The 26,847-nt window shown below is 47.8% G+C and overlaps 9 protein-coding genes across 9 annotated transcripts; 6 read left to right on the top strand and 3 right to left on the bottom strand.

Moving 5' to 3' along the window:
• Window positions 1-570: 570 nt before the first annotated feature.
• On the top strand, window positions 571-1,999 carry BDR25DRAFT_206554 (NAD-dependent deacetylase sirtuin-2; the record flags this gene model as incomplete). Its single annotated transcript, XM_033684490.1, has 3 exons — window positions 571-819; window positions 871-1,199; window positions 1,249-1,999. Coding segments are annotated over 3 exons (1,329 nt in total), but the record flags the coding sequence as incomplete, so codon positions are not given.
• Window positions 2,000-3,689: 1,690 nt separating this feature from the next.
• Window positions 3,690-4,157, top strand: BDR25DRAFT_348528 (uncharacterized protein; the record flags this gene model as incomplete). The annotated part of the gene is made up of 3 exons (XM_033694429.1): window positions 3,690-3,720; window positions 3,744-3,831; window positions 3,875-4,157. 3 exons carry the CDS (start codon window positions 3,690-3,692, stop codon window positions 4,155-4,157), a joined length of 402 nt encoding a protein of 133 aa, XP_033555105.1.
• A 770-nt stretch (window positions 4,158-4,927) lies between these two features.
• BDR25DRAFT_348527 (uncharacterized protein) lies at window positions 4,928-5,911 on the top strand (the record flags this gene model as incomplete). The annotated part of the gene is made up of 5 exons (XM_033694428.1): window positions 4,928-5,346; window positions 5,395-5,455; window positions 5,486-5,618; window positions 5,681-5,836; window positions 5,868-5,911. 5 exons carry the CDS (start codon window positions 4,928-4,930, stop codon window positions 5,909-5,911), a joined length of 813 nt encoding a protein of 270 aa, XP_033555104.1.
• A 28-nt stretch (window positions 5,912-5,939) lies between these two features.
• Window positions 5,940-6,776, bottom strand: BDR25DRAFT_207602 (uncharacterized protein; the record flags this gene model as incomplete). Its single annotated transcript, XM_033684538.1, has 1 exon — window positions 5,940-6,776. A coding segment is annotated over one exon (837 nt), but the record flags the coding sequence as incomplete, so codon positions are not given.
• A 3,303-nt stretch (window positions 6,777-10,079) lies between these two features.
• Window positions 10,080-10,436, bottom strand: BDR25DRAFT_207875 (HET-domain-containing protein; the record flags this gene model as incomplete). Its single annotated transcript, XM_033684546.1, has 1 exon — window positions 10,080-10,436. A coding segment is annotated over one exon (357 nt), but the record flags the coding sequence as incomplete, so codon positions are not given.
• Window positions 10,437-11,353: 917 nt separating this feature from the next.
• On the top strand, window positions 11,354-12,797 carry BDR25DRAFT_348523 (uncharacterized protein; the record flags this gene model as incomplete). Its single annotated transcript, XM_033694427.1, has 9 exons — window positions 11,354-11,385; window positions 11,429-11,753; window positions 11,806-11,895; window positions 11,965-12,163; window positions 12,207-12,274; window positions 12,379-12,435; window positions 12,485-12,544; window positions 12,574-12,637; window positions 12,694-12,797. 9 exons carry the CDS (start codon window positions 11,354-11,356, stop codon window positions 12,795-12,797), a joined length of 999 nt encoding a protein of 332 aa, XP_033555101.1.
• Window positions 12,798-14,203: 1,406 nt separating this feature from the next.
• On the bottom strand, window positions 14,204-15,649 carry BDR25DRAFT_250967 (uncharacterized protein). Its single transcript, XM_033686099.1, has 3 exons — window positions 15,532-15,649; window positions 15,158-15,485; window positions 14,204-15,101 (listed from the first exon to the last, which is right to left on the bottom strand). The coding sequence occupies exons 1-3, from the start codon at window positions 15,551-15,553 to the stop codon at window positions 14,315-14,317; spliced, it is 1,137 nt and encodes a 378-aa protein (XP_033555100.1). The 5' UTR covers window positions 15,554-15,649; the 3' UTR covers window positions 14,204-14,314.
• Window positions 15,650-15,794: 145 nt separating this feature from the next.
• Window positions 15,795-18,498, top strand: BDR25DRAFT_330767 (autophagy-related protein 7). The gene is made up of 4 exons (XM_033692562.1): window positions 15,795-16,170; window positions 16,231-16,339; window positions 16,387-17,730; window positions 17,785-18,498. Exons 1-4 carry the CDS (start codon window positions 15,971-15,973, stop codon window positions 18,268-18,270), a joined length of 2,139 nt encoding a protein of 712 aa, XP_033555099.1. The 5' UTR covers window positions 15,795-15,970; the 3' UTR covers window positions 18,271-18,498.
• Window positions 18,499-20,062: 1,564 nt separating this feature from the next.
• Window positions 20,063-26,127, top strand: BDR25DRAFT_276126 (WSC-domain-containing protein; the record flags this gene model as incomplete). The annotated part of the gene is made up of 5 exons (XM_033687537.1): window positions 20,063-20,136; window positions 20,194-20,450; window positions 20,509-23,578; window positions 23,726-24,168; window positions 24,940-26,127. 5 exons carry the CDS (start codon window positions 20,063-20,065, stop codon window positions 25,773-25,775), a joined length of 4,680 nt encoding a protein of 1,559 aa, XP_033555098.1. The 3' UTR covers window positions 25,776-26,127.
• Between the last annotated feature and the right edge of the window lie 720 nt (window positions 26,128-26,847).

Below are 26,847 nucleotides of genomic sequence, written 5' to 3'. Positions count from 1 at the left end.
AACTGAAGCCTACGTTGTCGGCTGCGGCTTGCGAAGAGATTACGTGAAGGAATATGCCTGGTTCTGGATGCCATTTGCTCAGGACAAGGCTGGCGAACTTTTTCGTTTTCAATGTCATCTATGGTAGGTACATGCTATTTAGCTTAGGGCTATGTCAGTCTACGAAAATTAATCGTCTGAGGGCATGATGGAACAGCTCTCTGGCGAAGAGTTAGAATGACGCTCTAGCCTCGTAATGGCATACCCCACATAGCGAGCCTCTGTTCGGTGCATCACGTGCGTTCTGTCCTGTACCCCAATCTCCATGCAGTATAAGCTCGGCGGGTGCTCCCAGCAGTATAATTCCAGGTAAAGGAACCCGGCTTAACCATTGAGAGACGTTTATCTGGACAGTTCTTGTGTCAGTTTCGGGACTGGGCTTGGCGTGGCGGAAAAGTTCCCACTGCACGGACATTTTAATCGTCGTGGGGCTCATCTCGAGAGCCACACCTGCTTGCACTCTCTTTCACCCTCTCAATCTCACCACACCTTAGCATATTATTTCGCGTCTTCTATTCCGCTCTCTACATATATTTGCCTCCCAAAATAGGTCGCAAACACAAAGCTCACCGCCAGCAGCTGCAGCAAGGTAAGCGTTGGTGCAAGGGCGAGAAAGGTGAAGGAAAGCGAAAAGGCAAGGGAGGAAGGGGCAAGATGGGACAAGACCAGTCCATTCCTCTAGTGGATGAGAACACCCCGACACAGACGCTCGAAAACCGGTCTGTGGAGGCTGTTGCTAAATACATCAAGGATGGACGCGCTCGACGGATTGTCGTCATGGTAAGCTCTACATGCCGGGTAAGGTAGCACACTCATATTGACTTTGGATAGACTGGCGCGGGAATCAGTACTTCAGCAGGAATTCCTGATTTTCGGTCTCCAGAAACCGGTCTTTACGCCAATCTCGCGCGCCTAAACCTCCCGTATGCAGAAGCGGTCTTCAATATCAGCTACTTCCGAAGCAACCCCCTCCCGTTTTACACACTCGCACAGGAGCTGTACCCCGGGAATTACAGGCCTACAATTACTCACTCGTTCATCAACCTGCTACACCAGAAGGGGTTGCTGCTGAAGTTGTTCACGCAGAACATTGACTGCCTAGAGCGGGAAGCAGGGCTGCCCGACGACATGATTGTGGAGGCACACGGTAGTTTTGCCAAGTAAATCACCAAGGCCTCACCCTTAAAGCAAGTACTGACTCCATCCCAGACAAAGCTGCATCGAATGCAAGACCCCCTACCCCGAAGAACTCATGAAGAAAGCCATCCGCGAAAAGAGTGTACCCCGCTGCCTGTCTGACTCATGCGACGGCCTCGTGAAACCCGAAATCGTCTTCTTTGGCGAATCCCTTCCTGAAGAGTTCTTCATGAACAGGCATTTACCCAGTCAGGCGGACCTCTGCATTATAATGGGGACGAGTCTGAGCGTCCATCCTTTCGCGGGGCTGCCGCAATTGTGCGCGGATGAGACCCCCAGAGTCCTGATAAACCAGGATCAGGTTGGCGAGGTAGGATCAAGGACAGATGACGTACTCTTGTTAGGAGACTGCGATGATGGTGTCAAGAGGCTTGCAGAAGCTTGTGGGTGGCTTGAAGAGCTTGAAGAGATGTGGAGAAGGACCGCCCCAGAGAAGGCAAAAGAGGAGGAGAAGCCAAAGAAGACCCGAGATGAAGAATTGGAGGATGAGGTCGAGAAGCTTACGAGGGAGGTCGAGCAGAGCCTGAAGCTGGGCGAGGCACAATACAAGTGGTTGGAGAATCACGTCGACAACAAGCTCTCCCGGTTACAGGAGGAGGAGAAGAACGGAACGCTACCGGAATCCGCGACCACCGAACCGGGGAAGAAGGGAGAGCAGGGAGCACCTAGTATTACACTGAAGCCAGAAACTGCTCCAAATGAGTCCAACGGCGATGTGTTGAAGCTCTCGTCCCTACTTCTAGAGAAGAAGTCGTCACCTTGAGTACCAGTCGAATTCTCTTGCAAGGGCTTGTATCTGGCGTTGTGTCTAATCTTGGAGAGACTCATGGGCATATTCAGTGAAGGTTGATACGATACCCCGTAGTGACGCTTCGTGAATTTATCTCCTATTGCCTTTCCATATTCTCTGTCGTTCTTAGGATAGCTTTGCTTAATTTCTTCTGCTTGCCAGGTAAACCTCCCAACCTTCGTTGTAGCCTAGGGGATAATTATATATACCTGGATCTTACGGTGCTCATCATCAACCTAGACCCTCCCCTCCCTTGGTTGCCTGCATCTTTTTCTACGGCTGAGGCATCCAAGCCGAACATTTCTTTTCTCCTTGCGGCTTTTTTCAACTCTACGTTTCTATTTCTATAAAATTCTACGGAGACTTCTTCCCTTAATTCATTCCTTTGTCTTTGATCAGTCCCTTTCGTATCAACAGCGATTATGTCAAGCCATTCAAAGATGATCCTTCTAAACTCCTTTAGATGCTTAGCCTCTGTCTTGGAATTTATTCACTCGAACAACATGAAGCCCGAAGGCATCACATTTCGCAGCATTTCCATTTGCAAAGATTCAGTCCCATTCATAGCATTTAGTATTACTAGCGATTTCTCGAACAAGACGAATAGCCTTAGCAACGGCCCGATGGCTTACACTACAATTGTATGTCATCTCACCAGATCCAGAGGGAAGACCCATGAACCGTTTCTGCGATATCGATTTGTTCGGTTGTATCTTCATCGAGATCCTAACTATGCTGGGGATGAAGTCTGTCATCGAGTGCATTGAATGTTGGACGGATCGTAGGATCGAATCCTTCGTGCAGAATCTCGATAGTGGCCATGCTTGGCTTGACTAGATCAAGCCTACGTTTTAACCTCGACGCCGGGCATTTCTAGACTTTGTCCGGAGGATGATAAGAGTGGATCCCTCGGCCAGATCAACCGCAAATTCAATATGACAAGTTGCCGCTCCTTCGTCAAGGGATGGTGCGGGCTTCATCTACGGTCCATTTGCAATGCCGCTGTTGCAGAACAGCCTCCACCAGATCCATCTGGCCTCATAGCTTCCTAAAACGACGCGCTCCGTGCTACGGCGGAGCCATTATAAGATGGTCAGTAAGCCCACAGTTTACCGCGCCATCGTTGGGGACAGTAGTTGATATATATCTATAGGGAGCATTCCAAACCCTCCCCAAATGCCTTTTCAAACGCCTCTTTGCCCACCTGATTGCCAAATTGGCCACCAAACACCAATATAAGAGGGTTTGCCTACTGTAGACTTGTTCCTAATTTTCCAGGCAACGATTTGGTCTTTTCATTCGATACCTTCAATTTTTGTCACCGCAGAGTTTGGCCATCAGCACCAATACAAGAGGTTTTACCTACTGTAAGCTTCACCATAGACATCCGAATTAACGAGTTGGTTTCTCATTTCAACTCCTCATATGTTCTAGAGAACGAACCAATGCATGCACATTCAACGTCTGAAACCTTCGCGAGACATCCGGTTTCAAAGCCCAGAGGGAGAAAACTCGGAACTCATCCGCATTCAGCGACTGAGATGACCTGATACGAAAAGTAGCTGCATGCTAGCATTGTGTGCTGCAGCGAGATCGCGTATAACACACCTGAATTCTATTATATCATCTAGTGGCTAAGAAATTATACGGTGTAGCGCCGGTGATGTCAGTGAACAACACATGGAACGCTCTTGGTGGCCATGTCAGCCTTGCGTAGGGTTTCATTTTGAAGGATTTAGCTCTTCGCTTTATCCCTGGTATGCTTCTAATCTAATAATCGAAAAGAAGTCAACTTTCAATTGCTGGTACTCTTTAGAAATCTCTGATCGGAGCGCTACCTTCTCCAAGTACAGCGAACGTGGATGCAAAGAATCGACACTCGGCGCGCGGGGGGGGAACCCACGTTCTCACTTTAAATTTGGATTTCTTGTCACCATTAATTGAAGAGAATATTACGGGGGCGTTCTGGTCAATAATTCTCAAAAATCTCCACACGAAACAACACCAAATTAGTCCGAGAGATTGTTCTGGGCGGAGACTTGCCTCCAGGGCTTCCAAAGGGCCGTACTACGGTCCTTACAAAGTGAACCGTAACGGTCAAGTGTTCAGTACGAACGTACCCAGTTCGTGAGCCGCACCGTACGTTTAATAATGCCCTAGGTACAGTACAGATTGTATTACCCTCTTAGGAAGTTTGTATAGGGATTCTAAACAATTAGGATGGCTAGCAAGTAGTAGGCCTATAAGGAGCGTTTAAAGAGGTTTCTAGAGTTCTAATTAATTAAAAGTTTTAACTAGACGCTTAAACTTTTTCTAAGTGTTTTAATTTACCCTATCTACTATCTATTATCTTAATAATGCCTAATACTAACTATTTTCTATTATAGAGTTATTTATCTGCGCTTCTCACTACCTTTTAGGCCTTATCTAGTTAATTAGCTACTAGCCTTGTAGGCTGTAGTAGTAGGTAGCTATAACTATATTGTTTAATACTTACTACAGGAGTATAAGGTTAACGTTAATAGAGAGCTCTTACCTACTAGTGTACAGCTACTGTAGCACCTATAGGAGGCATCTAAAGGAGAATTAGTTATCTTATAGTTAATTAGACTTTAGTTTTACTCCTTTAAAAACCTATAATCTTAGCTGTTTTAACTAGAGTACAGCGCAATTTAACTAAATTATACTACTTACACAGATTGTGTGAGCTGTAACAGTTATAATACGTACACCTACCTCTTATCCACCCTGTCGCACGAACGTACACAAAATCTCACTCGTACACGCCTCAAAATTGCCCAATCGTACAGTACTACGACTCGTTGGAAGCCCTACTTGCCGCAGGACAATGCATCTTCAAAATATTTCTAGTACATCTCGTATGCGATATACAGAGGAACCATGGACATTCCATCGGCCTCCTATCCCGGGAAGAGCGAGGCGAGCGTTTTCTGTAAGAACATCCTTTCATATCTCCTTACATATGGTGAAGATATGGTTGGTAACCTGAGCAAAAGCAACATTAAGCAGTCTGGTGGCGGTACGCAGACAAAAGAAAGACTTGTCAAGATGTTTAAGCTTCTCTTGATCAATCACCATTTTCCTCACTCCCCTAACCTCATTCAGAGTATTCCAAAATTAGACGGTGCTTCTCGGACGGATCATGTCCCAGGAGCAGAAATCAGTGACCTAGAATTGCTCTCCGAGCAAGCCAAGCACACCTCGCAGTACTTCAAAAAGACCAAGTGGGTATATTGCCACTACATTGCTATGAACTGTTTCGCTCGTCTACTTCACTCCAAATCTCCATGGAATTCGCGGTACTCTCAACCTTCATTGGGCTGGCCATGATACTAGGGCGAATTTAGGAAGCCTCTCATCATGCTCATGCCTATGATGGATCCTTTCTCAACCAGGAAATCCTCCAGGGTTACTGCTTCAACATAACGAAGGCTACAGCTACTTCATATCAATATGCAAATTGAAATATCGGGACTGTCCCTTGCACACTTGAAAGATCACCTAGTTGAGGACCATAGCCTCGCTAACCATGCACTTGTATTCAAACTACAAACCCTCATATTAGGCCACAGTATATATAAATTCTTGTTACAGCCTGGACTGGGCTAGTTGCGAGGAAGTTCCTTTTCTGAGAACCCACTCAAAAGTGGCATTACCGACTACCGACCCTGAACTTTACTCTACTCGCCTCCTTTCTGGATTTTTCCTTTGGGTTGGCGAAATTCTGGAGAAAAGATAAGACCCTGCTGATCCGAGGAACCATTTGCATGATAGCAGCTAACGATACAAGTCTGCAGCTATGAATTAAAGAATTTTTAAGCCATGAAATCGCAAATTCTCAATAGATATTCATACCCTCCGTAATCCACGGACCACACAAAGTATCCCTTTACTACCCCGACAAGCTTGCATGCCCCCATCTCCCTTCCCAGATACTTCTCCTCAGCGTCTCATTTGTAATATGGCACTTCAGCGCCCCGCAAGCGGTCATAGTATGCACTGCCCTGATCTTCCCTCCTTCTACCCTAAACATGTGGCTGTCTGGTAGCCCCGCGAAGTCCATCGACACCTGTACCGTGCCATACTCCTCATCGATCACATACGCTCTGTCCCGAAGATGTTGTGGATGCGCGGCATCAGGAATACCAAGGACGCATGTATTTGCACCAAGCATCGTGCTGTTCGCGCAAGTACTTGCACCTCCTTCCACACGACAGCACGGAGTTCCGAACGGAACCACGACAGAATGATTGCTGAAGATATCTGCGTATGCATCTGCAGCCGCCTTCAAAGTCGCTCTCGTATCGCGCTTCGGTTCCGGGATAATTGTCCAAGGCTTCTCGCGTTGGAAATAGATCAATGTTTGACTTGCATTAAACAGCCAATCCCCCGTCGTCGTAACAAGTGCATCCATCGCCTGAATTTCTTCGCCCTTCTCGTCATCAAACTTCATCGTCATTCCAAGCACATATGGTTGCCGGCTTTTCAAGTCCGTGCCCACGAGTTCCACGAAAGATTTACAAGACGTAGGATCGTATATGGTGTGGTTCCAATCGAGGATGAGGCTATGACTGATGATGCCCCAAAGAAAGTCGGTCTTGTTCCGGTTTTCAGTGTAAGGGACCGAATCAATGACAGAAAGCGTGTCAATCTGGCCTTGCTGCTGGGCTAATATGTAGTATTCAGTGCCGTATGTCATAGATTCTCGCGTGCATTTTGCAGTGGCAGAGCCGCCGCGAGGTAACGAAAGCGAGAAGGCCAATCCAAGCGTGAACGTTTTGACACAGCATACCGAAGATCGAACTTTCCGACACTAAGTGAGGATTATCCTGAGAAATGGGCTGGCAGCAGAAATGATGGAATCTATCGCATCCTGTTGGAGTTGAGATGGGCGTCTGCCAGATATTGCCGGAAGCCCCACCACCCATATATCAATCTAGACTCTAATATAACAGCCCCACCAACATCGCATTTCTGAGATCATTGAGTGATAGCTTGGCTTTTTCACTGGAAGATACTACTATCTAATGGCGCGAGGTTGAACACTGGGGTGCGAGATTCCCGACAATTCCAATCAAGAACGAAGAGTTTCAGACTGAACGAATTAAAACTAAAGGATGAGAAGAGATCTCGGGAGATGCTTTGGATTCAAAGCATCGGTACCATTCTGAATCTTCGAAATTAAGTTTGCGGCCCTTGCACCAAGAGTTGGATCGGTAGTCTCACAGAACAGAATTGGGAATCTTGCTCAACTGTGCAGCTTCCACGTAGCTTCAAGCAGCGTTCCCCAGAAATCCGAGCAGCGACACTGATGAGAGAATAACCGGACAATTTTTTCTAAAGAACACTAGCTAATACGCGAACAGGAAGTGATCTAAATAGGATGGAGCGAGCAAGGGTTCTCATAGGTACTGCGCAGGAGTGTTGCAATTAGTAGTAGTGATGCAAATGTCTTGCGGTAATAGTACAGAAAACAGGACACTAGTAGGAACGTACTTACTAGGCTGCATGGGTGTGAATGAGATACCACAGAGAAGATTGCCTGTATCCACTATAGTAGGCATCCCTTTCCTTACAATGCAATCCTTAGGGGTTTTTGTTAGTAGTTAATCCCAAGGCACGAATAGGAGACATTATAAGAAACCTGTTTACATCAGTCTTCCTATAATTCTGGTTAAAATACAGAAGTCCTGTGGCTCACCAATACCGCAGAAGTCCTGAGCAGCCTAATTTATGTCGCGAAATAAATTGCTGATGTGTATTCCTCCCTTAGTTCCACCTTAGCATATGTTCCCTCTTCATTTACTTCTCCAGCGTTTCTTTCTCCCTATATGCGAACCATTTTACTTCTCTGTTATTGTATGCGCAGACCCTTTTTGGAGGGGGGAAGAAACCTGTGTTGACCGTTCGGGCTATGCTGACAACTAGCTCCTTTCTAATAATATCTGTTCCTCCCAGGTAGTAGCCCCAAAGAACCAGAGAGGTCAACCTTCCGGTATTCGTTGAATCATGACTCAATTTACCAAGTAGCTTTATTTCTTCTCTCTAAATGAACACGTGGGGGCAAATGTCTCATTCATCGCCAAACAAATGTTCAAATACCAAAACGAGTGCAAAGTCATGGTATGGAGTCCACAAATAGGAATAGTATCTATGATCAACAACTCATTTGATAAGCAACGATCCTGGGTTGATTAGCCCCAACCCATTGAATGCTAGCAACTGCCTCCGTATAACGAAGGTACAGATTGAGATTTTCCATCTCACTAGTTTTCCTACACAAGGAACCAATCCTATGGTAGATTAGCCGCTCCTTCTCTAGCATGGAAAAAACCATCAAATACGAATACCCCCCGACACTCGCCATTTTTAAGACATTTAGTTTTGGGCCAGGCTCATGAAAACCAGAGGATTACAAATCCCAATACTCAAAACAGGGCTTCAAACAAGGCGTAGTACTGCACGATTAGGCGATTTTAAGGCCTGTACAAGTGAGGTTTTGTGTACGTTTGTACAACAGGGAGGAGGAGAGGTAGGTGTACATATTGTAACTGTTCTAGCTCACGTGATCTGTACAAATAGTATAATTTAATTAAAGTACACTATACTTTTGTTAAAATAGCTTAGACTATAGGCCTCTAAAGACATAAAATAAGGTCTAACTAACTATAAGATAACTAATTCTCCTCTAGGTGCCTTTTATAGGTGTTGTAGTAGCTGTACGCTGTTAAGTAAGTGCTCTCTATTAACATTAACCTTATGCTCCTTTAGTAAAGGTTAGACAATATATGTCGGTTGGCTCACTCCTCTAGATGGCTACGCATCTGGTGGTGGGTCCCTTCTCTGCGTGGCTACGCACGCGGTAGGTGGTGGGCAGCTGTACGCTAAGCGTACAGCCTGTAACAAGGGTAAGCAGGCAAGAATCTTCTTATAATTAACTACTGCCCTCTCTCTTTGTACAAAGAAAGAGGGTTGTTAAGTACACATAGCCCCTAACTCAAGGCTAGATAGCTAACTGTTTCAGGCAACTTAATTCAGCTGTACGCATGTACAGACGCAGCTGTACTTACGTACGGATAATATAGCTATCTACTGCTACAGCTTACAGGACTAGCATCTAATTAACTAGATAAGGTCTATAAGGCAGTAAGGTGCGTAGATAGATAACCCTAGAATAAAAAATAGTTAGTAATAAGCATTTTTAAGACAGTAGATTGCAAATAAATAAATTAAAATACTTAAAAAAAGATTTAAGAGTCTGCTTAAACCTTTTAGTTAATTAGAACCTTAGAAACCTAGAAACCCCCTAAACGCTTTTTATAAGCCTACTACTTCCTAACCCTCCTACTTCTCCTAAATTACTATTTAAACTTTCTAAAAGGGTAATACAATTTGTACTACGTACTGTACCTAGGGTATTATTAGACGTACGGTACGGCTCACGAACTCGGTACGTTCGTACTGAACACGTGACCGTTACGGTTCACTTTGTACGGACCGTAGTACGGCCTGTTGGAAGCCCTGACTCAAAATCAGGGGAGATTTCAAATCTCAGATATGGATCTGTAAAACCAACCCGTGGACATAAATAGCCATTCCGCCCATGAATCAACAAGGCGATGGTTTCCCTTCTACCGTTATAAGGCCTGACAGGACTTCCCCAAACGGACTGCCTTGGCAGTACTTGCATGAGAAATGAAGGATATCGAAGTAAAAGAGAGTCTCTACAGGGAACCCAAGAAATCTATAATAAGTTGTACATCCGATGGGGCTCAAGACCAGCTTCGAATATTCTGAAACAATTTGGAACCATCCAGTGTCAATAACTGCTGGGGAGTGAAGAGATCAATCGTGTTTTATTTTTACGTGATCGAAGGCTATGGGGAGGTTCGAACGGATGTCCGAATTTCCATGGCGCATCATATCCACGCATTCGCAGTCTTTGTTTTCACGGTACTCCGATGCAAGCTCGTCACTAGTAAAGTGGAGTAGGCGCGGTGGAAACAAGCGTTCCTAGTAGATCCATGCCATACTAAAGAGGGGATAAATAGTTTCCATTGGAGAGATCTCCGTGAATGGAAACTAGGAAACGAATTCCTCGCATAGAGCTGGCATTTCTTGCCACCATCCCAAAGCTCAGAAATTTTATGTGACCTGTTATAGAACTCATCTTTGCGAAGATTCCTGTGTAGCAGTTTTCTGGATGTATAGCAGCAAGTGTAAGAAGTGGGTTTCCATAGATATCGGTCATCTTACTGTACTGGGTCCGCCAATCTTCTGCGTCATCTTGGACAATGCATATGCTATCGATCCAAATACACCAGATCCCAAGACTCCGTGTGAATAATATGGCTTCCTGAAATGTGCGTGGCATGATTTTCCATGAAATCGAAATCTTCTACTTACTTAAGGTTTCTTTTGTTGTAAGACACGAAGGCATTTCGCCTCCCCAACAGCGGCTTAACTTAATGTAACGCTAGGGCTGCAGATCGGAGGAAATCACTCTGAGTTAAACATCTTTCGTTTCAAAGGAAAAGTTGACATAGAAGATTCGATTTGGCAACGCTGAGCTGATGTCCCCTCTACATCTGGAATGGGTTTTAACGCATTCTTAAAACCTCCAATGCGCCCACTCCATCTCTACTTTGCCAAGCTTCAGAATACAATCTGGTGGATCAATTTCAGTTACTAGGCAAACACCTATATGTTGCCAGAGAAGAAGCATCCTGGTACATCGTAGGCTAAGGAACCACAAATCTAAATCTCATGGAAGTAGTTACCTTGACTCTGTGGCGAGATTTTCAGGCGGTCGAGGATAATCGCACAGGAAGGACAGCATTGTTCTGCATACATCCAGATATCGTCGCGAGAGGTATGAGAGTCGCAGCACAGAGGACCCATGCCCGTCAGCCCTACAAAAAAGACGCAACGCTCTGGCTAACTAAAATTAATCTGGCTTGTTCAGATGTGTTCGAGAGCTGGGGAACATGACGGTGAATCTCCAGTGAATCAGTTGTGTTGCGAAATGCCCTTAATGGGGTTGTTAAACGTAATTGGGCAAACCTACGAGAGGATATTTTAAGGATAAGTGAGCACCTCTCAGGAATTTAAAATGCATAATTATGTCTTATGTGGGCGTGTTGGTCGGAAAGTAGATATAGATGGATAGCTAACCGGATTTGACCTGCAAGGTCCTGGGCACGTGATTTGAGATACTTCACCGTTGAATATTGCTCTCATATAAATAAGGCTAGTAGAAAGGAACGGTGACTCATGATTACAAATAAAAAATTCTCTAACGTGACAATGATGGCTACGAAACAGTGGGACATATTCACGTGACATTTGAATTCACTCTACTGAGGTAGCTTACTTCTCCAGAAGGAATTTCAAGAGGAATTGGAATGATTTGTTTAAGGCGCTTCCTTTAATTTCACGAAGCGTTAGACATCATTCCCACTTTCAGCAAGGACGAGGTATCCATGTTTCCAAGAAAGCCCATGTCTTCTCCGCCCGTAAACCATACAAGGCTACATCTGCACTCTCTACATATACGAAGAATAATTTCGAGACACAATCTAGTAACTCTAGTTCTCCACGACAGAATTCCACCTGCCATTCACACTCTCCAATTTCACTCTCCTATCTTCTAAAACTCTCTCACGCACCCCATTCTCCTTCTTTCTCACCACCCTTCAAGTTGCCCGTTGCCAGTTGTAACTAGAAGTGCGGTGGTATATCGACAATTCGATTTCGAGTGTACAAGTTGTAAAATTCGTATAATTTGCGTCCAGCAAGAAGGTAGAGATGGCGAAATTTCGGAAGAGCTCTGGCACGGCGGTAACGAGGTCTTGTTGTCGATTGAAATTGAAGCCTGTGATTTGCACCAAAGGTGTACATTGAATCTGGATTTTTAGGAGTATTTTGAGGGCGTTTCCTGCAAGCGTGTATTTGTAGAGTTGGATGGAGCCCGCGAGCCAGACGAGGTGGAAGTATTGGAAGAGCCCGCGAGCAGCTACTTCGAGGCCCTAGAGGCGTTGATCTCCAGCTCTTCCCGGTATTTTTGTACTCGGCATGGAATTCATCTGGAAGTTAGAATGGTCTGGCAGATATTTTGTGTGTAGGGATGTCGTTATTGCATGTCACGGGGAGACTGTAGTAGCACTGGGTGTAGCCCCATATTATTTTCTTGTAGTTCATACGCAAGTGGTAGTCATCAGGAATCTAGTATGTCTAGCGTAGGTAACGTTAAAAGAGTTGCCAGTGCTATCCAATACAGAATTTTTCATGCTAGGTGAACCGTAAAGCTAGCACCCTTGGCTGCTATTTAGATCGTAGCGATGCTAATCGGCCGGATCGCTTCGGTCAATTTCCTGGGGAATGATGTCGTTTGTGTAGTAGCATGTCATGACCAGTGCAACGAATGTATATGAATAGGAACAATTCGTACCACAAAAGGTTCCAGAGGGCAGGAAGTTGATGCGACTAGGGACCACAGTTTCGTAGCTCCACCGATGAAAATCTAGAGTAACCATAACTTTGACGCCGAGCCCTCCAGAGAGCCAAATACTGCCAGGGGTGTTGTTGAAAGTCGGAACGTGACACTAGCTATTGGTAGTTTCTTGAGTCGATATGAGAAAATTGAGTGTACTTGGTCCAAAGACGGCAGCAAGAGGAATTTACCATTGAATTGCAGCTAGCAGCAACGCTTCGGGGTCAGTTCGAAATGCATCGAAAGAGAAGAAACTGAGAGGGTTCGACTAGACTGTGAATAGTTTATCGAGAGCTTCGATCTTGGTCTACTTGGACAGGAGAGCCTTCCAAAGGGTTTCCTAGAATGCTAAGCTAATTACAGAGGCAAGTGGACGCCTGACAAGGCATGCGGCAGCAAGTACAAGATTCTTAGCCCATACCTGAGGATACGCATCTATAGGCTTCCCCGATAGAAACATGTTGCTTAAATTATGGACTATGGCGATCGCTGAACCTCGTATCATCAAGGACACCACAGCCCCAATCCGTTTCGGAATAACCCTCGATATCAGGCCGCGAAGCTTGCAGGAGCACCTGAGGTATGAGGAACTGGAATGACTGCTAAAGAGGGTAACTACGGGTTTATATAGTACCAGTGAATCTATCACGTGACCTAAAGCTGACAGGTGAAAGTAATGTCAGGTGACTAGAGCTTTGAGAGCTCCGTAACTGCAAACACATACTCTGTCTGTGTACGGGTTGACCTCCTCAGAAGATAGATCTAGTGCTGTCATTTCCCCAAGTGTGAGAAGTACTGTAGGATTCAATGCCCTGAACGTCTACGAGAGTAAAAGCATCTCCATTCCCGTTTGAGTAGTATTATCGCCTTTGCTGAATGAAGGGACCTGATATGGATCTCGAGACACGACTCGTTCGGTAGCATTCCCTGTAGAGTGTTGTGGGGAGGTTGAAGAGGCAAAATTAAACATGTTCCTTACAAACTAAATGCAAAAGTAGAAGGATGGATGGGATTAAAGCGATAGCTCGATCCTTCTAATTCCTTTGACGAGGGTTGCTGGTCGTGAGGCAGTGTACAATATTGATATCAGGGTCCAGTCTCCACAAAAGAGGTATCTGCAGGTGCAATCTTATTACACCAAAAACCAGAACCTACTGTGGGCGGCAACCGGTAGTAGGATATGCGTGGATCGCATGGTGGCCTGTTTGAAGAGAACCAGTCGCCTACATGTCTCACTGCCGAATACCGCATATAGTTAGGCTTCGTGGACCACTCCTCATCTTCCTACGGACGAAAATGAAGGGTCACCAATGTGAGAAGAACACGGGGATTGAGGCCCGAAAGCTGTAGTTGTCTCATGTGCCAAAGTCTGGAAGGCATTGAATATTTTTGGGCATGCTTCCTAGCGTGACTCCATTGGTCAGCCTTACGACCTCGTCTACTAAACCTACATTTACCCCCACGAAAAGGAAATATTTCCTCGGGGTACACGTAACTAAGTTTAGAGAGAACTTGAATCTAGTATGCCGTAGTGTGATATTTTCATTCGCAAACCTCCCGGAAGGTAGTTGTTTCATGCTTCGAAAGATGCGCTCAAGGAAAATTTTAGCAAACCAAGGGGAAGAATTCAGGAACTCGAGCACTATTCGCTAGCCTTACTAATTCCACAAGAAAAGGTGCAGCAATCAGGGCACCCCCGCTCTTCCGTTACCCGCCAGCCATTTGCATTGGAAGAACGACGGTCATCTTTATTTTGCGCTAATAACCTTCCAAAATTATCTTATCGGCCGGATGAAATTCTCATCGTCGAGAATTTGCCGAGCGTCTGCTACTTTGGACGTTTCCTCTTCCGCTCCAGCTATCATGTCTAATGAACTAAAAGTTTCAGGCAGCGCCCCTAGTGAGAGGTCAACCAAGCCCTCAGTGGGTGGTGTGAATTGACGTAGACGGACGCCACCCTCTGCAAATATCTCAGCTGTCTTTGTATCCACCAGATATCCTTGATTATAGACGACCTCACTAATACCGACTTGGGTGATCTTGACACTGCATGTGAGGCAGGGGCAGGTATTGCAGTAGAGAATGGACCCTGCTCCAATGCGGTCTCGTCCAGCTTCTAGTAGTGCGTTTTCTTCCGCGTGGAGACACAAACAGGTTGATAACCCAACCCCAGCGCTTGATGCGTTATTGCACCGTGAACAACCGCCTTCACTGCAGTTGGTCATGCCCCGGGGTGTGCCATTGTATCCAGTACTAATGACCCTCTTTTCTCTGGCAACTACGCATCCGACGCGCCTCTTCATGCAATTACTTCTGTGCGCAGCCAAGTCTGCCAATTGCATGAAATACTGATCCCAGCTGGGCCGGAGACGAGCTTCGTTAGGAAGGTTGAGTAAGCCTAGAGCGGTCCATAAGGAAGAGATTGAATTTGTAGAATTCAGAAGCTTCAGCTGCGCCCGTTGGATGAGAGCCCCCAAACCAGTTCCCGGGGCAAAAAGGTGGTCGTCGTTGCGGAGAACGAATTGTTCTAGAGTCGGAGGTGTGAGCTGATTTGCCACACATCTGAACAAAGTCAGCATATTATACCGTTAATGGCCGCAGGCCTGTAGTGCGCATACCTTGCCTTGAATCTCTGCCATCGGACGCTCACTGGTGCGTCGACGCTAATCAAGAGGAAGAATGGGCGGCGAAGCAAAACATCAACGGATTCTTCATCCCATACATCAGTAGTCACCCAACGTTCTCGCCATCGCAAGGTTACAAATTCAAGTAGAGTGTCGATATCGGGAAAGTTGAATTCGCCTTCTGCTTTTCCGGATGGCACGTGAGCGTCTGAGGCTGATTTCTCCACAGCAGGGGTTCCAGTAGTACGGGAAAGATATATTCGTTTAAAGCCGTATTCTTCAATAAGATAGGAGGCGATAGACGACTTGCCGGCGCATATGCCTCGAGCACGTTAGCTTCTAGTAGCAATGTTGGGTGGGGAGGCTACCTCCGCAAAGACCGATGAACATGTTAACGATTGGACCAATTGGGCAAGACGACGTGTATTTCCAGGAGGACGATATTATTTCGACAGTCTCCGGTTGTTGCGAGCATGTACAGCCTTGCTTCCGAGAGACGTGAAGTAGGAGCTTGGACGCGACGACCAATTTCAGGAACGCGTCCGGGGCTTGGCGTTCTTGGCGCAATACCCCGCCTTGCTAGAACGCCCACAGTTTATCCACGGAAGGCCCCGCGCTATTCAGCTACACACTCTGCAGGCACCCGCGACCTAAGACATTCACCACCACCCCCTACTAACCACGCACACGTGCCTAGGATCTCTAATGTTTGTCCCTCTGACTCTGAGCCGCATCGCCTTGCCCGCGTCCTCATAAATACGGCACAGTACCCCCATCGCCGGCGCTCAAGCTACAATCTACAGCACCATGTCAGCCATCAAATTCGCAACCTGGGCGAGCGACGTCGAGGTCCAGTTCTATGCTGCCTTGGCGCATATCAAGATCAACCATGACAAGCTCGACGACTCGGCGCGAAAGGTCCTGGGGCTCTACGAAGTACGCCCGGGCGACCACGAGTCCCGATCCCACCGCATGCAGATTCATGGAAACGCGTTGACGACTGACGAGTTAGTACTTCTCTTCCCACACCGCTGCCGCATGTCGCACTAATCTTGTTCCTCGTTCAGTGTCCCTGCAAACTACATCCGTGCTGAGGGCATCATAAAGAACTGCAATACTATGGAGGACTACAAGAACCTGGATCGCACCGCCGTCATAGAGCGGGCTGCGCGAACAGTAGGCTCAGCAAACACTTCTATCTGTGCTCCGCTGACATCCGCAAGATATGGGAAGCCATCCATGATGGATCTATCTACGAATGTCCCTCCCTTCTCTCCTCGTTCGCCGTTATCTTCTTCGCCAATCTAAAGAAGTATAAATTCACATATCACTTCGCGTTTCCCGCCATACACTCCGACCCAGTCTGGAAACAGGCAGCAGAGCCCACAAAACTCACGACAAGGGAAACCACCTACTTGGTGGATGCTGTGCAGACTTGGCGCTATAGCTCTGATGCGCGACAAAGAGGCTTTTTCCTCGTAAAGAAAGACCGAGGCGAAGCGAGTACGGACGAGCAACCCAAGACGCCCGCCACGCCTCCTGAAGAAATTGGATACAAGTGGGTGGTCGGAAGGTTAGAGCTGTTTGAGAAGGGATTCTTCAATGGCGTAGACAAGTCGGACCGCTTCGTGGGCTTCGCGGACCCTTCGACGTACCCAGACAATCCTGGGTGGATGCTCAGGAATCTTCTCATTCTCATACGACACCGATGGCGCCTCGATGAAGCCCAGATCATATGCTATCGCGACACTCACCTGCGGCGCGACCAAGCGAACTCTCTCATTCTCCATGTGAAATCCGACCCTTCCACTGACTCATCGCCAACTCCCTCAGAAGAAACTTCTTCCCGGCCACGAACTCCAAAATTGCCGAAGGTGACGGGCTGGGAGCGAAACAATGCTGGGAAAGTGAACTCCCGCCACGTGGATCTTTCCGAGTACATGGACGAGCGAAAGCTAGCCGACCAGGCTGTGGACCTAAACCTCAAACTCATCAAGTGGCGGATTTCCCCGGGCATCGATCTTGACGCTATCAAGAACTGCAAATGTCTTCTGCTCGGTGCCGGAACTCTAGGATCTTACGTTTCGAGGACCTTGATGGGATGGGGCGTGAGGAAGATTACCTTCGTCGATAATGCGAATGTCAGCTTTTCGAATCCCGTGCGGCAGCCTTTGTTTAATTTCAAGGACTGCATAAACGGCGGAGCAAAGAAGGCAGTGAGAGCGGCAGAGGCCTTAGCAGAAATATATCCAGGAGTAGATGCGTCGGGTTACGTGATATCGGTCCCAATGGCTGGCCACCCGATTACGGATGGCGCCCAGACCAAAGCAGACTTCGATTTATTGAAGAAGCTAATAGATGAACACGATGCCATATTCTTACTCATGGATACGAGAGAGAGCAGGTGGCTTCCAACAGTTATGGGCAAGGCCGCTGGAAAGATTGTTTTGAATTCTGCACTCGGATTTGATACATACGTTGTCATGCGACATGGCCTGAAGGCTACCGAGGAGGGCCATCATGAGTTAGGCTGCTACTTTTGCAACGACGTCGTAGCGCCTGCAGATGTAGGTTTCTCTTCCACTCCATTCCCTCCTTTAGTCTGACAGTCTTGCGATTAGTCCCTCAAGGATGCTACGCTAGATCAGCAATGCACCGTTACTCGTCCAGGGGTAGCACCTCTCGCATCAAGTCTCTTAGTCGAGCTTCTTGTTAGTATACTTCAGCATCCTTACAAGGCCCTCGCCCCAACCGACCCTTCAAAGCACCCCGTTGCTACATCCCCATCTCACCCATCTCTCCCTGCCCCTTTTGTACATCCGCTAGGTACTATCCCACATACAATACGTGGGTACCTGAACAACTTTAGCAATATCCAAGTCGAGGGTAAGCCGTATGATTGCTGCTCGGCGTGCAGCGACAAAGTCTTGAAGCCTTACCAGGAAGATCCGTGGGACTTTGTCCAAAGAGCTTTGAACGAGAGGGGGTGGGTTGAAGAGATTTCGGGCTTAGCAGATGTGCAAAGAAAGGCTGATGCCGCAGCAGACGATCTAGAGTGGGATGAAGAAGGAGAAATAGAGGATGAGGGAGAAGGTGAGCTGATCTAAAGCCTTGAAAGTGCTGACTCAAGGACGTGGGGAGTATGGCGCATTATGCTCCGTCAGCGTTTGGTTGCCAAGGATCTACGGTGTTTTCCATTTCTCTAGTTGCTTTCCTATGATCTTCGATTTTTTTTTTTTTCGCGTGCACTGTTTATGAGCTCTTCTACTGGTATTTTCGGGGTATGCAGCTGTCCCGTTCATAGCTGCCACCTTCGGCTCCCCGAGGCGAAGGTTGGACATGTGTAATTGAAGGCTGAGACAACAACACACCCTTTAAACCTATACCCCCTTTTAAAGGCCGCCACTGTGACACGACTGTCTAGGACACCGAATGGCGTTACGACGGAGTTTCGCGCTTTTTTGAAATATTCCTCCAGAATCAAATTCTTATTTGAGCGAAGAAAAACCAGCGACGGCAGCTGGCGGAACTACTAAGTTGATTTCAGGTCCTGTTTCAAAGGAATTCCACAATACTGCTGCAAGGCAGGGAAATCGATGGAGCTAAATGTGAAAGCCCAAACTTAGAAGTTACCGGTGGGCCTGTGCGAGGAGGCTGACCACTTTTGGTACTGTGCTTCTCCCTTTCTGGCCCGATAGGCAAGGCTAATCTCAATGTCCAGGCTTCAACGTCTCTCAAGCATCCCTAGGGCCTCCGCCTGTGCAACACCGAGCCTGTTGCTAGTCAAACTAACCCCCGTACAACGCCCCCCGTACAACACCAGTTCTCTGCTCGGAATCTGTTATGATACACTACCTGAAGGAACCATGCATATATCTGTTGGTAGTGTGATGACAACATTCCTCGATATCTCATGAGCTCGGCTGTATCTCTCTCTCAACTTCGTAAGATTTAATGATCATCACCATAACGTGAGGGGAGCTTTGAACTCGACACATTCCGCAGTATGTTAGCCTAGTAAAGTATTCGGCCCTAAAGATAAAAGCGCTCCTAGGACATGGCCTGAAGATGATATCCGGCTGCACCCCTTCAAAAATCTCAAATCTTGTCTTTTAATACGCTAGTTAGGGTGTTGGGTGTAAGGAGCTGGGTGGTAGGTAGTGCGACACTTAGAGTATTCTCTGACAGTTTTCAACTGGGTGATGGTGCGAAAGCGTGTGCACCGTATGACTCTATGACCAGACGTTAGTATTTCAAATGCTCGGGCGAGCACAACCCAATAAGGATTCGGGTACAAAAACCAATCAGCCTTCTAAAAGGATATATGGTTCATATGATCTCTCCTTGCAGGACAAAAAATACTGCTCTCTCATTCTCATCGGTGATCCATCGAAGCACGAAATTTCATGGCGCAGCCATCGCCACAATCAGCTCCCCACTTAGCCTCGCCGCCAAAGGCTGGCCCTTTGTTCCCGTTCACGCTTTAAGTGGGGAGCAGCCTCTTGGTCCCTAAATTCAGGAAGCATTATGGTCTCCCCCGAATCAAGCGAGCATCTTCCCCGTTACCTTCAACAACCGACAGAGTTAGGTACTCTCCGTACCCCGTACTCCATGAAAGGAAGTGCCACCGAACGGCCCTGTACCTCCTTCAACACCAAGTTCAGCTACTTTTGACTGGTGATGTTCAGGAACAATCTTGTCTGTATGACGGCGCCTCCAGCCCCAATTCATCAGACGGTTCAACACACCAATTCCTACCTTCCCTGTCCTTCTTTCAAATAGATACCCTCCTATAGCTTTTCCGTTACAGCTATCACTCAAGCTTTCATGGCACCCTTTCGCTTTTCTTTTCCTTTGAAAATGGCCCTTCTTTTGGGATTATTGAATATTTTCCTTCCTATGCATGTATCGGCCCTCAGTGGCACGGATACGATAACTTGGGGAGGAGACAATACCCGTGCAGGGTATCAAGCGTGCGCTGAGCACTGGAATCCCACACCGCTCTCGACCGAGCACTAATAAGCTCCCAGGAACCACAATATGGACCCTAAAGTTGTCGGTAGTGCTGATTTTGGCCAGATATTCAGGACTCTATTACCTGGAAACTTCAACGGTCTTGCCGCAGAACAGATCTTTTCGCAGCCCCTTGTATATACCGGAGCCGACAGAGTACAATACGTATACGTTGCGACAACACAGAATAATATCTACAAACTAGACGCGAAGACGGGTGCGATAGTCAAGTCAAGGAATTTGCACGTTCCCTTTCTTCAAGCTGAACTAGAAAGTACGTTAACTCAAACGGGATGCCTCGGTATTTGTAGACCAGGGCTAACCACCTTCAGGTTGTGTCGACATTAACCCTCTTATCGGTGTAACTGCGACTGGAGTAATCGACCCAGATACAGGAATTTGGTATCTCACGGCAAAGACCTACGCAGATCAGTTTCAAGATGGCAAATTCGGTCCTCAGAATCCCCCGGGAAGACTTAATGGTCGGTACTGGCAGCACGCCATTCATACCGAGGACTTGTCGGAAGCTCAGAACTGGCCGGTTCTAGTGGACGGAACCATTTTCCGCAACAATCCGAATCGAATGTTTATCGGCGGCAATCAGCACTCCCGCCCCGGCGCGCTGCTAGTAGGCAATTATGTATTTACAGGATATGCCTCTCATTGTGTGCAGTACAATTACACTGGCGCCATCATAGGATTTCACAAGGCTACTGGAAAGATTGTCGAGGCATTTGCAATGCAAGGCGGTCCTGAGGCGAATACGGTCAGAGGAGGCGGGATTTGGATGAGTGGCGGTGGTCTTGCTTATGATGGCAAAGGGAGCATGTACTTTGTGACAGGCAACGGGTACGCTTCCCAGCTGAAAGCTACGGGGAATTCAGTCCTTGGACGCTTCCCTCCGACATCGTTGGAAGAGGCTGCTGTTAATGCCAAGATTAACGACGATGGTACTCTGACGATCGTAGACTTCTTTATGCCGTGGGAGAAAACTCAGCTAGATGGTGCAGATAAGGACCTGGGATCCAGTCCTCTGGAAATTCTCCCATCCGATGTATTCTCTTGTCCGAATCATCGCCGAATTGGAGTCGTCACTGGAAAATCAGGAAAAACATATTGGCTAGATCTCGACAATATGGGCGGTTATCAAAACGGTCCAAACAAATTGGATGCGATCATTGGGACGTTCCAAAACGAAAACTCCGTGTATGCGGGAGCTGCAGTCTTGCCCCTGGGCGGCGGCTATGTGTATATCAGTGTTACGCAGTATCAAACTCATGTCTTCAAATTCTCCTGCGATATGTCTGGAAAGGCTCTCTTCACGAAAGTTTCGGACTCGCCGGACAAGAACGCAAACATTCTCGGGACAGGTCACGGGACCACAACGTCCCTAAACGGCCAGGAAGGAACGGGCCTGCTTTGGGTTTCAGATGTTCAAGGCTCTAACCTCCGCATCTATGATCCAATTCCCCCATCAAGTGGCCCTCTGAAGCTGCTCAATTCCTTTGTTATTCCGGGAGTTACCAAGTTCACACGACCCGTCTTTGGAAATGGGAGGGCCTACATTGGCACTACTCAAGGATATCTATATGGTTTTGGTTCTCCCGCCAACCTTCCGCTCAATTGCTCATCTCCATACACTTTCGGATCGGTAGAAGTGGGTAATGCGTCTGCACCAGTCACAGTTGGTTGTATTGCGCTCACAGCTACCTCGGTGACGCTAGTCGAAGTCTCGGGCACGAAGGATTTTAATATCTCGAATGTCCCTACCCTACCAATGAGCCTGAAGGCCGAGCAGTCTTTTACATTTTCTGCTATATTCAGTCCTTCACACGTCGGATCCTTATCTACGGATGTCACTATCCATGCGGTCAGTGCAACCCCGGGGTATTCATCAAGTGTCCCTGTAGTTTTAAAAGGAACCGGTGACTCTATGAAGCCAATACTCGCAATCGTCCCAAACATCAATTCATTCAATATCATTTTCGGACAGCCTAGCCCAACGCAGTCATCTCTCCTCTGGAATTTGGGCAATAGTCTCCTAACTTTTACCAACATCAGTTTCTCACTTACTTCAGAACAGGGTCCTTGGGTGACTCCGAATTCGACTGATGATGGGAATCTGCAGGTTGGGCAATTCGAGTTTCTCTCTGTTCGGACGACAATCCAGCCGAAGTCCTCAGAACCTATCAGTATAACATACAAACCAAATGCCCCGGGTAACCATGCCGTCTATATAAGAGGCTTTTCGGACGGAGGTACTGCTGTCTTGGATGTGTTTGGTGCTGCGGGGACATACCCGAAGGCCGTCATTGGGTTCCAAACTATAGATGGGTCAGCATGGGTGTCATACTCCAACACTACCCCTTTCAACTTTGGCACAGTATACGAGGCGCAGTCGAGAAGCCTTCAGATGCGTATCACCAACGGCGGTGGGCCGAATGCAGTGCCATTGTCAGTCACAGTGTCCAAGCCACCATATGGCATTCCTGGTATCATTGGAGCAGCCAATAACATCGACCTTGCAGAAGGGACCATTATACTTGCGAACCAAAGCCAGACTGCAGTCTTGTACTGTGCTGTACCCAAATCCCAGGTCAATTTGCCATTCTACAATGGGTCAGCCGTCTGGGTACTAAACACAGGCGATCCGAATCTTGGAAAGCAGGAGGTTGGATTCTTCTGTCAGGCAGCTGCTGAGCAAGTCGGTCCTCTATTTCCAAATGGCACCGCGAGATATGGGTACGTTGGCTGCTTCAAGGAAAACAATCCCGGGCGACAGCTTGGAACCAATGTGTATTCAGATACCGCAAACAACACCAACGACCGCTGCATTGCTGCATGTTTCCAACAAGGCTACGTTTTTGCCGGAACCCAGTACTCCCAAGAATGCTGGTGCGGCCAGGCACTCCCCGTTCAACGAGACAACGAGCGGGACTGCAACTTTGGCTGCACAGGAAACCGCAACCAAATCTGCGGAGGCGACGGACACCTCCACGACACAGCACATATCTCACTCTTCGCAGACTTGACAAAGTTCAACGGCAATACGACTTCGCCTCCTCTTCAGATCACACCCAGTGTGGGTGCGTACAATTTCATCGGCTGTTTTGCGGAGTCGGCTGGGAGGGCGCTGGGTGATAATTCGACGACAAGTAACGTTATGACTGTTGAGGTTTGTGCGGCGTTTTGTTCGGCCTACACGTACTTTGGGTTGGAGTTTAGTGCGGAGTGTTATTGTGGGGCGAAGTTGAATCCAGCGGCTACGATTACGAATTCGTCTCAGTGCAATATGCCGTGTAAAGGCAGTAATAGCGAGTTCTGTGGTGCAGGGAATAGGATGCAGATTTATCAAGTCAATGGGGTGTCGCCGATTTCGAGTAGCTCCAGCACATCTAGCACGTCCAGTGTGATGATCCATACCTCGGCGATGAACACGACTAACACGCTTTCGACATCGGGGTCAGCGACAACGGCAACATCTGTATCGTCAAGCTCATCCGTCTTAATTTCCACAAGCCTTCCGGTATCCTCATCACTGACACCCAGCTTGCCAAATATTTCCATCTCTTCAACGACATCAAACATGCCTAACTCGTCACTCTCCACACCATCGACATCCGTCTCACCAGGCTCATTTCCGCTCACTTCAACAACATCTGACTCTGTACCCACATCATCGGCAACTGGCCCAGTGGTTGTTCCATCGGCTGGTGAATACAACTATATTGGGTGTTACAACGAGATTTCAGGAGGGGCGTTCTCAGCTAAGTCCATCGCAATCAGCACGATGACCGTCAAAGTCTGCGCGACTTATTGCTCTGGATACATGTATTTCGGCGTGGAGAACGGACAGGAATGCTACTGTGGCAATGCAATTCCGGTCATGTCTTTGCCGGTTACAGATAACCAGTGTAACATACCGTGCGCAGATCATGTGTTAGAAATTTGTGGTGGCTCGAATAGATTAGGCGTTTATCAGTTGGCGTCGAGTCTGTTGACTAGCTCGTTGAGCTCGTTCACGGGACCGATGTCGGGATCTCGTTCCAGTTCAATACTGATGTCTTCACCCCTTCCTTCATTTAGCCCTGGCTCATCATCTCTGTCTTCCACATCAACTCCCACTTCCACTTTCACTTCCAATTCCACTTTCACCTCTGTCTCATCCCCTTCAACATCCTCAGTAACAACATCTACTTCGCCCCCAGCGCCATCAAACCCCCCTAGCTGCCCAGTCTGGAACTCCACAACCTACACAACACCCTCAGGATCCAGTTATCGCATCGAGTGCTTCATCGACAGAGCATACAACGACATCAGCTGGAAGTATGAAATGAGCTTCGAGTCTTGTCTAGCCCTGTGCGACGTCACGCCACAATGTAAAGCCGTATCATGGATTGGGTTCCCTGGAGCACCGTGTTATTTGAAGAGGGCTGCTGGGACGCCAGGGAATGATAAGAGGATTTGGGGCGCTGTGCAGGTGGGTCCATCGAAGGTGAGCTCGAGTGGGGCGGGAGGGAGCATTGGGGCAGCTACTTCGAGTGTGGTGTCTTCAACCTTCACTTTGGCACCTAACTCTTCTTCAACGCCCCATTCTCTTTCAGATTTGACGCTGAGCTCGCCGGCTTCAAGCCTTCTTTCGATTTCAATAAGCACTCCAAGCCCAACTCCAGTTCCGGGTCCATCAGTATCGACATTATCTCCCACGAGTTCAGCAGCTTCGTCGACGTCTTCGTCCATTTCAAGCTCTCCACCCAATTCAGCCCCACTTCCAGCGACAACGGCCCTCAACGTTACCACATCCCCCCCACCATCCTCCTCTTTCTCGACCCCTACCTCCTCCCTTTTCTCCCTTCCACTCTCCGGCATCCAAACAGTAGGCTCCTACATCTATCAAGGCTGCTGGACCGAAGGCCCCAACGGCGTCCGTGCCCTCTCCGGCATTCCCGCCCTCGTGAACACCACTTCCATGACACCCTCCCTCTGCGCACAATACTGTTACCAATTTTCCTATTTCGGTCTTGAATACAGCCAAGAATGTTTCTGTGGCCCCTACCCCTCCGTCAACTCCACTCGCGCTCCCAAAGATTCTGACTGCAACATGCGCTGCACAGGCGACAAGTCCTTACTCTGCGGCGCGGGGAACAGGCTTTCTTTGTACAAGAGCAACGACCCGTCCAAGGTCTCCACGGACCCAGGCATCCCTGCGAATGGAGGCGTAGGGAACTATTCGTATCAAGCTTGCATGAGGGATTTGGCGAATCCGCGGCTTTTACCTGTTTTGCTAGCGAGTGATGATATGTCGGTGGAAGCGTGTTTGGCGGTGGCGGAAGCGGGCAGGTATGCGTATGCGGGATTGGAGTTTGGGAGGGAGTGTTGGCTGGGGAATGTGCTTCAAGGGATGGGAACGGTAGGAAGTAGTGGTGGTAGCGATGGGACGAATGGAGTGGCGGTGAGTGAGGCTGAGTGTAGACAAAGTTGCTTGGGTGCAAGAGGGGAGCTCTGTGGTGGTCCGTCGAGACTGAATTTATGGGTTAGGAATCCGGTCGGTGAGTTGCCTAACATTAAGGTTCATGTGGGTGACAAAGACGATTCCTAGAGGACTGGGACGACCATGACGACCATGAAGAGAGTAGGAACGGTGAGCGTGAGTCCAAGTCCGAGAGGGGGAAACATAGTGAAGAGTCCTTGGGCCGGTGGAAGTGAGTAGGCACTTCTTCTCCGTTTAAGCCTCGTCCCCAAATCCCCTTTTCCTGCTAAGGCACCCATCCTTCCATTCAATCTCTTCTCGGAGTAGTGGGATTCCTTCCTTTCCTTCGCTTTTAAATCCTTATGCTCGTTTTCGATTTCCGCCCTATTGCACGAGATTTTGGATGACAGTCTCTGGCCGATCTTTTTTGGAGGAGAGGGCAAGTCCGAGTTAATATTTAATCTTAGTGGACTAGTATTGCTTTTGCCTTACAGTTTAATAGACGTGGAGATTTCGCGTTTCCGCCCTCAGGTCGAGTGGATATGAAACACTAGGCCAATAGAATGGTTGGTGGTTCGACATGCCTAACATGAAACAACGACGCGCTGACGTCGACATTTATCAGCCGTGCTCTGGAAAACCCCCAATGGACCAGGCGGTGTACGAGTCAGCCATGATGCATGTGACAATCTGATATATGAGTCTAGACAAATGGCCCATCCCGCGAGTATTTGGCACACTTCCGCTAACTGCAGCTGTCGTGGGAATATATTTCCCGGTTTTTAGTAGTTTGGGGGGGGATCAAAGGTTGCATGTCTGCTGCAGATTTCATGAAGCGCGCAGCAGACGCGTGACGTGATAAGAGGAGAACGGGACGTGAGCGGCGTGAGGAGCGATATATGTGCTGTGCTGACGGAAAATAATGTATGTGCTGCAGTGGGGTTGAAGGAAGATGGAAAGGTCATCCTGGGTAGGTAATATGGAGATGCACCTGCGCATGCATCATGCCGTGGGGGCGTGATATATACATATTCCCCCAAGCCCGTAATGCTTCTTGTGTTATATGTTGTGTTCCTTATTACTGCTCAATCATTTTCGCCGTTTTTGGCGTCCCTTTCGTCGACCTGTTGACATGGAAATATACCGGCTTGTTGAACAAGAAACCTTGAAGTACTAATCTCTCCTTCGGTCCATTTCCTTA

The sequence above is a fragment of the Lindgomyces ingoldianus genome (genome assembly GCF_010093535.1).
Source record: "Lindgomyces ingoldianus strain ATCC 200398 unplaced genomic scaffold BDR25scaffold_1, whole genome shotgun sequence".
In the NCBI taxonomy this organism is placed as follows: domain Eukaryota; kingdom Fungi; phylum Ascomycota; class Dothideomycetes; order Pleosporales; family Lindgomycetaceae; genus Lindgomyces; species Lindgomyces ingoldianus.
This window is presented reverse-complemented; position numbering and strand designations above follow the sequence as displayed.